This window comes from Notechis scutatus, chromosome 6 (genome assembly GCF_049901735.1).
Source record: "Notechis scutatus isolate UNSWTSFEM ecotype Mainland chromosome 6, rNotScu1.2, whole genome shotgun sequence".
Classification (NCBI taxonomy): Eukaryota; Metazoa; Chordata; class Lepidosauria; order Squamata; family Elapidae; genus Notechis; species Notechis scutatus.
In genome coordinates this window covers 76988207-77002846 of record NC_142014.1, presented here as the reverse complement: position 1 = coordinate 77002846, position 14640 = coordinate 76988207, and the positions used below count along the sequence as shown (strand labels likewise).

The window sequence follows — 14640 nt, the reverse complement described above, 5'->3', positions numbered from 1 at the left end:
GGTTTACGGAGTCAGCGTATTGCCCCCAACAATCTGGCCCCTCATTTTATTGAACTCGGAAGGATGGAAGAATGAGTCAACCTTGAGCCAGTCAGGATTGAACTGCTGGCAATTGGCAGAATTAGCCTGCAATGCTGCATTCTAACTACTGCGCCATCACAGATAGATGATAGATAGCAATAGCAATAGTGCTTAGACTTATATACTGCTTCACAGTGCTTCACAGCCCTCTCTAAGCAATTACAGAGTCAGCCTATTGCCCCCCCCCCCCCAAATATATATATATAAAATCTGGGTCCTCATTTTACCCACCTCGGAAGGATGGAAGGTTGAGTCAACCTTGAGCCTGGTGAGATTTGAACTGCCAAATTGCAGGCAGCCGACAGTCAGCAGAAGTAGCCTGCAGTACTGCACTCTAAACACTGTGCCACCATGGCCCTTCCTTCCTTCCTTCCTTCCTTCCTTCCTTCCTCCCTTCCCACTTAGCAAGAAACATACTTATATACTGCTTCACAGTGTTTCACAGCCCTCTCTAAGCAGTTTACAGAGTCAGCCTATTGTCCCCAACAATCTGGGCCCTCATTTTATTGACCTCGGAAGGATAGAAGAATGAGTCAAACTTGAACTGGTCAGGATTAAACTGCTGGCAATCGGCGGAATTAGCCTGCAATACTGCATTCTAACCACTGCGCCACCACAGATAGATGATAGATAGCAATAGCAATAGCGCTTAGACTTGTATACCGCTTCACAGTGCTTTCAAGGCCTCTCTAAGCAGTTTACAGAGTCAGCCTCTTGCCCCCAACAATCTAGGTCCTCATTTTATTGACCTCAGAAGGACGGAAGGCTGAGTCAACCTTGAGCTTGGTGAGATTTGAAATGCCAAGTTGCAGGCAGCCAGCAGTCAGAGGAAGGAGCCTGCAGTACTGCACTCTAACCACTATGCCACCACAGCTCTCCTTCCTTCCTTCCTTCCTTCCTTCCTTCCTTCCTTCCTTCCTTCCTTCCTTCCTTCGGATTTTAGTAAAATAAAATATATGATGTTACCCACCAGACATTTTCAGGTGGTCCTTGACTTACAACCACAACTGAGCCCCAAATTTCTGTTGCTAAGCAAGACAGCTGTTAAGTGAGTGTTGTCCCATTTTACCACCTTTCTTGCCATGGGTTGTTAAGTGAGTCACATGGTTGTTCAGTGAATCTGGCTTCCCCCCTGACTTTGTTTGCCCGATGGTCGCAAAGCGGGATCACATGAGCCCAGATGCTGCAACCGTCATAAGTATGAGCCCAGTTGGCAAGCGTCTGAACTTTGATCCTGTGACCACGGGGATGCTGCAATGGATGTAAGTGTGAAAAGTGGGCATAAATCACGTTTTTTCAGTACGTAACTTCAAAACGGTCACTAAATGAACTGTTGTAAATTCGAGGACTACCTGCACGCTATTGAATGTCTGTTGTAGGATCATATTTTGTGAGTGTCATCCTTTTGAATAGTCTCATGCAGAAGAAGAAATTACAGATTATCGGTAGTCCTCGACTTATGACTTGTCAGCTTTGGAAGCCATATTCCAGCTGCCACATAGCCTAGGAGAGTGGGAGGAAGGAGATTTGGGATAATGTCAGCATTCCAGCAAACCTCCATTGCAATCAGCAACTCCGAGACAAACATATCTCAAAAGTTGTGGCTGTGTTTTGTTTTATTGCTTATTGTCTCTTTTAGGAGGTGAATTTCTCAAGGGGGGATGCCTGTCAGCTTTGGAAGCCATATTCCCCGCTGCCACATAGCCTGGGAGAGTGGAAGTGGGGTGATTTCAATGAAGTAGCTCTAAGTAGACAAAATAAAATTCTTTTGTTAGTCCAAGGTCGTTGAGTACGGCGCAGGATGAAATAAGGATCTTACTTTTGGACAGATCGTGATTGGTCCATGTGATGTGATGACCGCCAAGGGGGGGATGGATTTGTAGTTTGGGAAATTGTGGAAAGCCCGAAAAAACTTTTAGAATTGGGATTCCACCGATGTGCCAGGTGCTATTCTAATAAAGGTACTTTTGAGATACGGTTGTCTCGGAGTTACTGATTGGAATGGAGGTTTGCTGGAATGCTGACAGGAGGAACACTGTATTCCAGTTGGAGGAAAGGGAAGAAACTTGATATATAGTTAGTCCTCAATGTACGACGACAATGGAGCCCAAAATTTCCATTGCAAGCAAGACAACGGTTAAGTGAGATTTGCTCCATTTTACGACCTTTTTTTTTGCCACAGCCATTAAGGGTTAAGGTTAAATTAGTAACGTGGTTGTTAAGTCAATCTGGCTTCCCCGTTGACTTCACTCGTCAGAAGGTCGCAAAAGGGGGAAATCACGTGACTCTTGGACACTGCAACCGTCATAAGCACATGCCAGTTGTCAGGCACCGGAATTTTGATCCTGGGGATGCTGCAATGGTTGTAAGTGTGAAAACCGGCCATAAGTCACTTTTTTTTGTAACTTCGGTCACTAAACGAATGGTTGTAAGTCGAGGAGTATATCTGCAGCATCCTTGGTTTGCAAACTCTTGGAGAAGCGTCAGCCAAAGACTTTGCAGTGCCTGATCTTGGGATTATGGGACCAGAAACATATCATAACCAAGAAGGGTAATAGGTTGCAGCACGTCAAAAACTCTGCAGTGGTTGTCTTGAGAAATGTTTTGTGCAGTTGTAATTCCAGTCTTGGAAGTGTTGTGGCCTGTTGGCTGCTGGCCCCTCCAGCAGCTGAATCAGAGGAGGAGAGGAGGTGTGGGAGTCAGGGTTAGGATCAAGGCAACCTGAGAGCTCCGAAGAGGAAGAGGGAATGGAGCTGGCAGAGAGGGGGGGAGGGAGGGAGGGAGGGAGCGGGTGGAGCCTAGGCTGTGCATCAGCCCTCAGATGGAGAGTCAACAGCCCCAGATCTGGAGGTGGCTGATGAAGAAGAGGAGAAACAGCTGGGTCCAGTGACTGACGTGCGGATGCACAGAAGGCAGAGGAGAGGAGAGCACTGAAAATCTATGGGCCGGTCCTCGGGACAAAAGAGCCACCGCTGCTAGCGAAGCCCCACTCTAACTTTGGGGATAAAAGGCAGGGGAAGGAGATGAATAAATGAGACAGACAACTATTCATCTCCCTGCTGGCTGGACTTGTTAGCCTGCAAGAACTTTTTACTGGGGCTACTGACATTCCTAATAAAGGCAATTTTTTGAATTCACTTCAAAGGGTTTGCCGTGTTTGGGGAGCTGAGTCAGAACAAGGAGTCACTGCAAGTCTTCTTCTCAAAGCAGGTCTTTCCGTCCTCCTGGTTGCCCGGTGAATGAGAATACAGGATGCGCGAGGATATCTCACCCAATTGTTGCACTCTCACAACCTGCAAGTTCAGAGTAGGGGACAGGTAGAGGCCAAAAACCAGCCCTGGCAGTCACTTCCCGCTGTCTGGATTGACTTCACCAGGATGCATCTTTCATAGGTCGTTCCTCAGGATAGCAATTTCTCCATGATGGGGTTGGTAAACGAAAAAGTCCTAAACATGTTTTGGTCCATACTGTTGATGAGGGTCCGGTCACCGATGGAGAGCCGGGGTTTTTCGTTGATAAATTCCTTGTCGAAGTTGCTGCAGTCTCCTGGCGATTTCTTTCAAGGAGAGAGAGAGAGAGAGAGAGAGAGAGAGAGAGAGAGTGGTGTTAGACCCAAACAAAGGAGGAACTCTTGTCCAGCAGCCAGTAAAGAGGGAGATTTATCTGAAGATGAAGCCCCTGAGCGTTTCTTTTTAAAAAAGACAGGATTGGAAAAATGTGCCCTTGTCACACACTTTCTGAGGAGAAATGTAGAAAGTTTTCCACCATGAGGACTTTAGAAAGAAGATGCAGCCGCTCTAGGAATGCAAAGAGTAGAGTAGAGTAGAGTAGAGTAAAATAGAATAGAATATAGAGAAGAATAGAGAATAGAATAGAGTAGAGTAGAATATAGAGAATAAATAAAGAATAGAGTAGAATATAAAGAAGAATAGAGAATAGAATAAATAGAATAGAATAAATAGAATAGAATATAGAGTATAGAGTATAGAATAGAATATAGAATAGAATATAGAAAAGAAAAGAGAATCGAATAAATATAATAGAATAGAATATAGAGAAGTAAAGATAGAACAGAACATAGAGTAGAATAGAATATAGAAAAGAATAGAGAATAGAATAGAATAAATAGAATAGAATATAGAGAATAGAGTATAGAGTATAGAATAGAATATAGAATAGAATAGAATATAGAGAAGAAAAGAGAATAGAATAGAATAAATATAATAGAATATAGAGAAGTAAAGATAGAACAGAACATAGAGTAGAATAGAGAAAAGAATAGAGAATAGAATAGAATAAATAGGATAGGATAGAACATAGAGAAGAATAGAGAATAGAATAGAGTAGAATAGAATATAGAGAAGACTAGAATAGAATAGAATTTAACTTTCCTTGGTCAATGCTTCTTCTTGGGGTGGATAGCATTTCCAAGACCAAAGGTAAAACAACTGAAGGTGGACTCAAATACCAGCACAGTGATGGCAAACCTATGGCACGTGTGTCAAGGTGACAACCCACGATGTTTCGGATGAGTGTTTTCCAACACCCAACAACTATTCTGGAAAGCATGCCCCATTCTCGTGTGAGTTGTGGGCGCTGTGCAAGAATCGGGTGTGCCGATTCTTGCACGCTCCAGACCTCCTGGAGGGTCTGGACACTCTCACAGCCTCTGAAAGTCACACAAGTACAGCGTATGCTTTTGTGCAGTTTTTGAAGGCCACAAAGGCCAAGGAAGAACATTTTCCAAAGCCATTTCAACAAGGAAGCTATTTCAACAACAAAGGGGCTGCTTTGAATAGGCTGTAGGGGTCCGTCAACAGAAAGAGCACACCCATTGTTTTATGGTTATAATATTATCAGGGGTCTCCAAACTTGGAAAATTTAAGACTTGGGGACTTCAACTCCTAGAATTCCTCAGCCAGCATGGTTGCCTGGGGAATGGTGGGAATTTAAGTCTACAAGTCTTAAAGTTGCCAAGTTTGGAGACCCCTGTTATATATGATAAGAGCAGCACAGCTTTTATACATGCAGTGTGGGAAAGATTCTGTGATACCCAGAGTAGAGGAATGGTTAATAAAGATGATAGAACTGGCACATTAGCCAAGTTTTAATGGGCCTCGTGGGAGAAACAAATAACTGAAGACATTGATCTATAATTGGAAATTCTATGGATTTTTTGCAAGAGATGGGGAGAAAAAATCAAATTTTCACTTATGAATTGGATGATTGTTAGAATTTAAAAAGTGGAAAAAAGATTTTAAAAAATTATTTCCTCCTTTCTTTGGGGGGAAATAGACTGTAATGGATATTATAGTGTTAAACTAAGAATCAAAAGTAAGCATTTTTTAATATCCTGGAAGAAGAACTTGCAAGACATTCATGGTATATATATTTACATTTTTCTTTCTTTTAGTTTATACTTCTTCACGCTTCTATCCCTATTCTTTTTTTACTCTTTATGGTTTCTCTTGACTGTCGGTTTGTGTTTTTTCTTTTTGTGTGTAAGTTTTGCAAAATGTAATAACATTATTTGAAACTCTCTCCCAAAAGAGAGCATTTCCTGAAAGTAAGTGGCAGGTGGCAGGAGTCACAAATATGATTGGGCTGCATTTTTTAAAAATAAATAAATTTAAATGTTAAAGTTTTAAAGAAAATATTTATTTTATTTTATTTTTATATTTTTAGTTATTAAAAAATAAATAAGCAGAGAATTGTTTTTCTGTTTTGCAAAGGGGTGACATGCCAAGAGAGACAAATTTGGCATTTTCCAAATTTTTGACACGCCAAGCCCAACATGTTCCCCATCACTGCATTTGCACGATCAAGTGGCATGCACGTGTAAGTCACTCTCACACACCCACACACTGCCTGCATTTGCAGATACTTACCCTGGTTATTAAATTCTTGTGTTGTGGGTTTGCATTAAAAAAACACATAGGTGAGCTGGGTTGGCAGTTAGAGGAAACTTTACCAAGGTTAAAGTTAACTAAACTTAGCGTATTGTGTGAAGGCATCTGCTAGGACCTGATTTGATGTGATTAAGTCAACTGTATGAACTGGCACCCAAAACTTAACTTTTTTTGCCCCTGGATACTAAACACCTGGATTAGCAAGGTCCCAAATGTTGTGATGACCCAGGGCGTGCCACAAAAGCAACGAAGTCACAAAAGTAGGTAAAGTCCCTTTAATACCTCCAACTTTGCCTCCAATGTCCAGTTATCTCTCAAGATCAGTTTTTAAAGGGAAGAAATTCAGTCCGAACCCAAAGTACATATAGATTATAAATAAAAACCAATACAAACCAGGCTGCAGCAATTAACCAGACAGGGCAGGATAAGGAATTACAGACTTCAAAAGATAACGAAACAAACACAGTTGGGAGGATGCCAGAACTCAGATAAGACGTGACAAACAAAGATAATACACGCTTTGCTTCCAGCAAGGACTTGTGCGCAAATGCCCTTCTCCCAGCTGCAGCTAATGAAGGGAATCAAGGCCCTTTTCTCCCCCGTAACCCACTTTTCTCCCTTCTCTGTTCCTCCCTGAAGGCCCTAGGATGAAGAGAGGGTGGCCTTGGGTCTTCCTCTGAAGGCCCAGCCAGATTGTGCCCTTCCCCAGTTTCTTCCACAGCCACCGGAGCCACACTCCCACTCCCTGTCAGCTGTTCAACTTCCCCCTCAGAATCAGATTCCAACAAGGGCATGACAAAAGTGCTATTTCTAAAGGCAACTAGACTTTCTTGTTTTCTTTGAAGACGTTTCACTTCTCATCCAAGAAGCTTCTTCAGTTCAGTTCAGAACTGGAGAAGCTTCTCGGGTGAGAAGCGAAACGTCTTCAAGGAAAAACAAAGAAAGTCCAGTTGCCTTTTGAAAAATGCACCTTTTTTCAGTGACATAACTTTGAACAGTCACTAAAGGAACTGTTGTAAGTTCGAGGACTACTTCTGTGCTATTGAGTATCTGCTGTAGGACCATATTTCATAAATTGACATAACTTACAGGCAGACCTCAACTTACATTTTGTTTAATGATGGTTCAAAGTTACAACGGTGGTGAAAAAAGGGACATGACTGTTTTTCACACTTACGACCATTACAGCCTCCCACCAGATCAAAATTCAGATGCTTGGCAACTGACTCATACTTATGACTGTTGCCGTGTCCCAATGTCATGTCCCTTCCCTTTTGCAACCTTCCGACAAGCCAAGTCAACAGGGATGCCGGATTCACTTAACAACCACATTACTAACTTATTGACTGCGGTGATCCACTTAACGGCGATGGGAAGAAAAGTCAGAAAATGGGGCGATACTCGCTTAACAAATGTCTTATTTAACCACAGAAGTGTTGGATTTCTTGTTTCTGTTGTATTTCACGCTCTCTAGCAAGGTGGCTTCTGCACAATGATGGCTTGTTTAGCATTTTAATTAGTCCACATGAAACATGGTTACTGTGTCATAAGCCGAGAATGACTTGTACTTTTTTCACCACTGTTGTAACTTTGAATCAGGGGTGGGCTGCTGGGGGTTCACAGGGGTTCGGGAGAGCCCCTATGTCATGCCCTTGGTAGAGTCGGACTCTGAGGGAGAGGAGGAACAGCCGACAGGAAGTAGAGGTGTGGCTCCAGAGGTCGTGGAGGAGGCTGGGGAAGGGCAGAGGCCGGCTGGGCAGTCAGAGGAAGAACCAGGCCCATCCCCTCTGCATCCTAGGACACGCAGGGAGGAATGGAGAAGGAAACAACTTGACTTACGAGAGAGGAAGCGGCCATGATCCCCCTCATTGGTTGCAGCTGGAGAGAATAGTATATAAGAGAGACGATTAAAACACAGCGTTGCCAGAAACAAAGCGTGTTTTATTTTGGGCTGAAGTTACTTTGGTTGGCAACCTTCCAACAGCCTGTGCCTTGTTATCTTCTTGCAGTTGGTAATTCCTTATCCTGGTCCGTTGTGGAAATTCCTTCATTGTAGTTTCTTTGTTTGTTTTTTATTTCACCTCTATCTGCTCATTAAATTCGCACTGTATCGCTTTCTTTTGAAGACTATATTTTTGAGTACGTTTTATTTCCAGCTGAGTATGATTGAACAGTGGGGCCAAGCTGGAAGCATGAAAAGACATTTATTTAAGCTTTGGATTTTGTTACGTTTGTGTTACACTCCGGTTCATCCCACCCTAGGTAAGATTCTGTGCAGTTCAGAGAACCCCCAAGCCCACTCCTGGTTGGCCCTGCCCCACCCTGCCCCACCCTGCCCCTCCCCTTCCAGGAGCCCCCATGCAGGCCATTTTGGATGCAGGTAAGTTCAGGGTGCATGAGGAGGCTCAGTGAGGGTGAAAAACAGGCCTCCCGGAAGTTCAGGAAGACTGGAAATGGGTCCGTTTCCAGCTCCCAGTGAGCCTCTGGAGCCCAGGAAGGCCGTTTTTGCGCTCCTGGAGGCTCAAGGAAAGCCTCCGGAGCCCGGGGAGGACAAAAACACCTCCCCCCCGCCATGATGCAGGAGGCTGACTAGGCCACGCCCACCATGGCCACGCCCACCCAGCAACCGGGCAGAAAACCCATTGCTAAAGTTTTCGAAGCCCGCCCCTGCTTTGAATGCTTACTAAACGAATGGTCGTAAGTCGAGAACGACCCGGAATTGGGAGAGGGGCTATTCTGAATGGAATAAACAAATGAATAAATTAAATGTATGTAACTGTGGCTTGGAGAAGTTATTCAGAGCACGGAAGAGAGTGAAAGAAACAATCCTCACCACGACGGGCCTGAAAGGTGGGTCAATCTCTTTTCTTTCCAAAGCTTCCCATGTGATTTCCTGAAAGAAGGCATGCTGTCGAATATTCCCTCTGGCTCCCAGCCGCCTCTCTGGCTCTCTAACGAAAAGCTAGAAATCGAAAGGTCGAAGCGTTAAGAAAAATGGATAAAATTGTCAGGGAAACACGCGTTCCCTTCACTAGCACGTGGCTTTAAAAAGCGAGAAAATGGTCTCTTTAGATCTTAAGGTTAAATAATTTAGGTGGTCCTCGACTTATGAGCATAATGGAACCTCCTTATCATGGCCGTAAGGGGTGATCGTTGTAAAAATAAGCCAGTCAGGCGCTCAATCTCATTGTATGACCTTTTTTAAAAAAAACAAAACAGTGGTTGTTAACCCAATACCACGGTGTCAGAGTGTTTACAGCTTGACTACTATTGTGACACAACCCAGGAGCCAAACATAGCACACAGAGGCTTTGTCTTTTAACACTGGTTTATATACACTGCTCAAAAAAATAAATAAAGGGAACACTTAAACAACACAATGTAACTCCAAGTCAGTCACACTTCTGTGAAATCAAACTGTCCACTTAGGTAGCAACACTGATTGACAATCAATTTGACATGCTGTTGTGCAAATGGAATAGACAACAGGTGGAAAGCATAGGCAGTTAGCAAGACATCCCCAATAAAGGAGTGGTTTTGTAGGTGGTGACCACAGACCACTTCTCAGTTCTTATGCTTTCTGGCTGATGGTTTGGTCACTTTTGAATGCTGGCGGTGCTTTCACTCTAGTGGTAGCATGAGACGGAGTCTACAACCCAGACAAGTGGCTCAGGTAGTGCAGCTCATCCAGGATGGCACATCAATGTGAGCTGTGGCAAGATTTGCTGTGTCTGTCAGTGTGTCCAGAGCATGGAGGCGCTACCAGGAGACAGGCCAGTACATCAGGAGACGTGGAGGAGGCCGTAAGAGCGCAACAACCCAGCATCAGGACTGCTACCTCCACCTTTGTGCAAGGAGGGACAGGAGCACTGCCAGAGCCCTGAAAAATGACCTCCAGCGGGCCACAAATGTGCATGTGGCTGCTCCAATGGTCAGAAACAGACTCCATGAGGGTGGTATGAGGGCCCGACGTCCACAGGTGGGGGTTGTGCTTACCGCCCAACACCATGCAGGACGTTTGGCATTTGCCAGAGAACACCAAGATTGGCAAATTTGCCACTGGTGCCCTGTGCTCTTCACAGATGAAAGCAGGTTCACACTGAGCACATGACAGACGTGACAGGGTTCTGCTGCCTGCAACATCCTCCAGCATGACCAGTTTGGCAGTGGGTCAGTAATGGTGTGGGGTGGCATTTCTTTAGGGGGCTCACAGCCCTCCATGTGCTTGCCAGAGGTAGCCTGACTGCCATTAGGTACCGAGATGAGATCCTCAGACCCCTTGTGAGACCATATGCTGGTGCAGTTGGCCCTGGGTTCCTCCTAATGCAAGACAATGCTAGACCTCATGTGGCTGGAGTGCGTCAGCAGTTCCTGCAAGATGAAGGCATTGATGCTATGGACTGGCCCGCCCGTTCCCCAGACCTGAATCCAATTGAGCACATCTGGGACATCATGTCTCGCTCCATCCACCAACGCCACGTTGCACCACAGACTGTCCAGGAGTTGGGGGATGCTTTAGTCCAGGTGTGGGAGGAGATCCCTCAGGAGACCATCCGCCACCTCATCAGGAGCATCCCCAGGTGTTGTAGGGAGGTTATACAGGCACGTGGAGGCCACACACACTACTGAGCCTCATTTTGACTTGTTTTAAGGACATTACATCAAAGTTGGATCAGCGTGTAGTGTTTTTTTCCACTTTAATTTTGAGTGTAACTCCGAATCCAGACCTCCATGGGTTGCTAAATTTGATCTCCATTGATAATTTTTGTGTGATTTTGTTGTCAGCACATTCAACTATGTAATGAACAAAGTATTTAATAAGAATATTTCATTCATTCAGATCTAAGATGTCTTATTTTTGTGTTCCCTTTATTTTTTTGAGCAATGTACAAGACTACTATATACATGCATACGTGTGTTAGGCAAATACCAGGCAATCAATCAATCTTCAACTCTACATGGAGAACTACAAAGGAGACAGAACATGAGGAGAGAGAGACGCCCTCACATGGCCTCCCTTATATAGACAGCTTCTTAAAGTGGCAGTACCCAGCTGACTCATCCTCAGTTCATCATCTTGGCTTACAGCCTGACAGCAGCTGGTGAGCTATTACATCTTCATTACCTTAACACACAGTGGTTAAAACAGGGCGTCATTTCCCCAAAAACTGGAAGTATAGGTAGTTCTCGACTGACAACTTATGACCACAATCGAGCCCAAAATTTCCATTGTGAAGCGGGGCATTAGTTAAGTGAGTTTTGCCCCATTTTATAACCTTTCTTGCCCTAGTTGTTAGGTCAATTGCTGCAGTTTGTCGTTTTAACCAGTCCTCCCAGCTGCAGCCCATGAAGGGGATCAGGGCCCCTTCCTCCCCCACAGACCACACCACTCACGTTTCTCCCTTATCCATTCCTCTCTGTGTGCCCTAGGATGAGGAGGGGATAGGCCTGGGTCTTCCTCTGAATGCCCATCTGGCCTGTGCCCTTCCCCAGTTTCCTCCACAACCACTGGAGCCACACTCCCACTCCCTGTCAGCTATTCTATCTCTCCCTTGGAGTCAGACTCCAACAGGGGCAAGACACCCCTATTTTGGTATAATGGAATCTCTTAACCTCACCTTTACTAAGAGGTCCCTTGCAATCTTGTCAAGCCAGCGGGGGTAGAATGGGCTGTCCATGCGGATGGACTGGAAGAGCATTTCTTCATCCTGGCCATGGAAGGGAGACTGGCCAATCAGCATCTCATACAGAAGGACCCCGAAGGACCACCAATCAACGGCCATGTTGTATTTCTGCCCAAGAAGAATCTGCCATGGGAAAAGAAGGGAGAGTTGGGGAAAAAAAGAAATAAAGAAAAAGGAAGCTTAAAGAATGACGGTGCACACGTTAATAAAGGTAGTCCTTGACATACGGCCACAATTGGGCTCAACATTTCTACTGCTGCTAAGCAAGACAGCTGCTCAGTTAATTTTGTCCCCTTTTTAGGACCTTGGTTGCCACTGTTGTTAAGTGAATAAGCCCTGCAGTTCTTAAATTAGTGACATGGCTGTGAAATGGATTTGAAGCGAACTGCTGTGTTTTCACTTAACAACGGTGGTCAGACAGGTCCTAAAATGGAGCAAATTCATTTAACCATAGTCGTGCTTAGCAACGGACATTTTAATTGTCATAAGTTGAGGACTACCTGTATAGACTGCAATGCTGGACTTAACAATGGTGATGATAGAACGTCTACAGGACTCCAACCATTCCCCTTCTCCAATTTGTCCAAATCTTGCAAGTGTCAACTCATAAAATATTCCTATGCCTGTTTTAGTAGTTGCCGTAGAGAAGTGGGGTTGGAGGAAGGAAATCTGGAAGAGCAGTTGAAAGCAAAAGTACATTCCAACTCTTATCTTTAAAAGATTGTAGCTAAACTACCAGAGCTTTTGCCTGCGAATATATTTAATTGGAGAACAGGAATGATGACACCCAGCCCATGAACGTGTTCAATTGGAGAATGTGATTTATGACACACCCAGGGGGGAGGGGGGAAACAGGGTCACAGGGGACTGTAAATGACGTATGCCACAGTTGGCTTCATACAAGGCAATGGCAGTGCCCAGTATGTCACCTCTAATTAATCCTTTGAAGTTTTTTGAAGTTTGGCTTGAGAATCATGTGTCAGGATTCTGGCAGTTACTTCAATTAAATCATGAGCCTTGAGCCACACACCCCAAACTAAAGAGGATTTATTTGAATTCAACATTCTACGTCTGGCACTAACCTGGATGTAGCCAACTCTGAGATACATAATTCACTGTCACCCTTGATCTTGTTTTACCCCTCTGGGTGTATGATCCAACAAAAGACGTCCATAGCCAAGAGTCATCAATCATGCTCTCCAATTAGATTTGTTCACGGCAGAAACTTCAGCCAGCTAATCAGTCTTTGAAAAAAATATGAATGGAATGTACTTTCGATTCCACACTGTTGCCCTTTCTTTCTGTTGTCAACTATAAAACGTGTATACAAAATGTTTTATGAGTTGACATTCGGCTCCCCTCCCTTCTTGAAGGTGACCTGTACAACACACCCCAAATCAATTTGATTGCAAATATGGGAGCTTGTGCTCACGAAACACCCCCAGGCTCGGTTGAGATCATGATTTAATTAGAGTGATTGCTGGAATCCTGACAGCAAGTTTTTCAGGTGGGAACAATGAAATTTCGCAGGATCTCATGAAAGAATTCTGAATCCAGCAAGACGGTAATAAACATCTTCTGAGATTTCAGTAACATCACTCAAAGCAAATTGCCCAAATGTTATAGGGTTCTCAAACTCCTTTTTCTTCCTGATTCTTTCTGAAACTCTGATTCTGATTTATGACCAATGTTAGGGATAACATTGTTTACCCTAACTGGTTTGGGTAAAGATAATAAAATGATGAATCATGATTTGTCAGATAAAGTGTATGTGACTTTAAGCTAAAGGAATGTAATTAAGGGTGCAGCTGTAAAAGTACTATATAAGCAGCAAGGCACTCTCTGGCTCTTACTGGCTGGCTTATTGAAGACTGCGTTCTTGCTGGATCGGGGAGGAGAAGAAGTGTTGGATTACTTTGAAGATATTTCTCAACGGAGAGAAGATAAGTTTTGGACAGATTTATTATATGTGTACTGACACTGGCTATTCGACACGGACTTTGCAATTAGAGTATCCTCGACAAGACTTGACTGAAAATAGATATATGACTAATGGACTGATTATTTGACTATGCTATAATTCTTAAATGGAATAAACAATATTTTTGATAGCACAAGCGTATCTGTATTTTTACTGCGTGTTAACTAGAAAACTTATCTCACACATTTACCTGTCTTCCTATCTGACTTCGCTGCACATTCTGTTTAGTTTGTTTTCCTTAACACCCGTTGGGGAATCCAGGCTTAACAACCAGAATAAATTTAACAGAACCAAAAAATATTAGAGTTGGGAGGGACCTTAGAGGTCTTCTAATCCAACCCACTGCTTGAGCAGGAGGCCCTATACCATTCTGGACAAATTGTTGTCCAATCTCTTCTTAAAAACTTCCAGTGATGGAGCTCCCACAACTTCTGCAAACAGGTCATTCCACTGATTCATTGTTCTAACTGTCAGGAAGTTTCTCCTGAGTTCAAGGTTGCTTCTCTCCTTGATTAGTTCCCATCTATTGTTTCTCGTCTTGGCTTTATTAGATGCTTTGGAAAATAGGTTGACTCCCTCTTCTGTGTGACAGCCCCTCAAATATTGGAACTTTGCTATCGTGTCACCCTGGGCCTTCTCTTCACTACACTAGACATACCCAATTCCTACAAGTCAATGACTACTTCAGCTTCAACCGCAACAATGCAAGAGCACACAACAGATACAAACTCAAGGTAAACTGCTCCAAACTCGATTGCAGAAAGTACGACTTCAACAACAGAGTGGTCAATGCTTGGAATGCACTACCTGACTCTGTTGTTAAACTATCCACTATTGACCTCACCCTATTCCTAAAATGTCTGTAAGGGGTGTGCATAAGTGCACCATCGTGCCTCCCGTCCCTGTCCTATTGTCCCCATGTATTCGTACCTATTTCCTGTATTCTTACTCATGTTTATACTTATATCTGGTATCTTGTAAGCGA

The 14640-nt window shown here is 43.9% G+C and overlaps 1 protein-coding gene across 1 annotated transcript in view; it reads right to left on the bottom strand.

Annotated features, from left to right (window-relative positions):
* Window positions 1–2256: 2256 nt before the first annotated feature.
* The window catches only part of PRKCQ (protein kinase C theta), a 60101-nt gene continuing 47717 nt past the window's right edge, over window positions 2257–14640 (bottom strand). The window contains exons 16-18 of the mRNA XM_087968871.1: window positions 11609–11797; window positions 8824–8952; window positions 2257–3637 (exon numbers count right to left, since the gene is read on the bottom strand). Of these exons, the coding sequence (XP_087824997.1) occupies window positions 3482–3637; window positions 8824–8952; window positions 11609–11797 (474 nt within the window). The 3' untranslated portion in view covers window positions 2257–3481. The remainder of the gene's footprint in view (window positions 3638–8823; window positions 8953–11608; window positions 11798–14640) is intronic.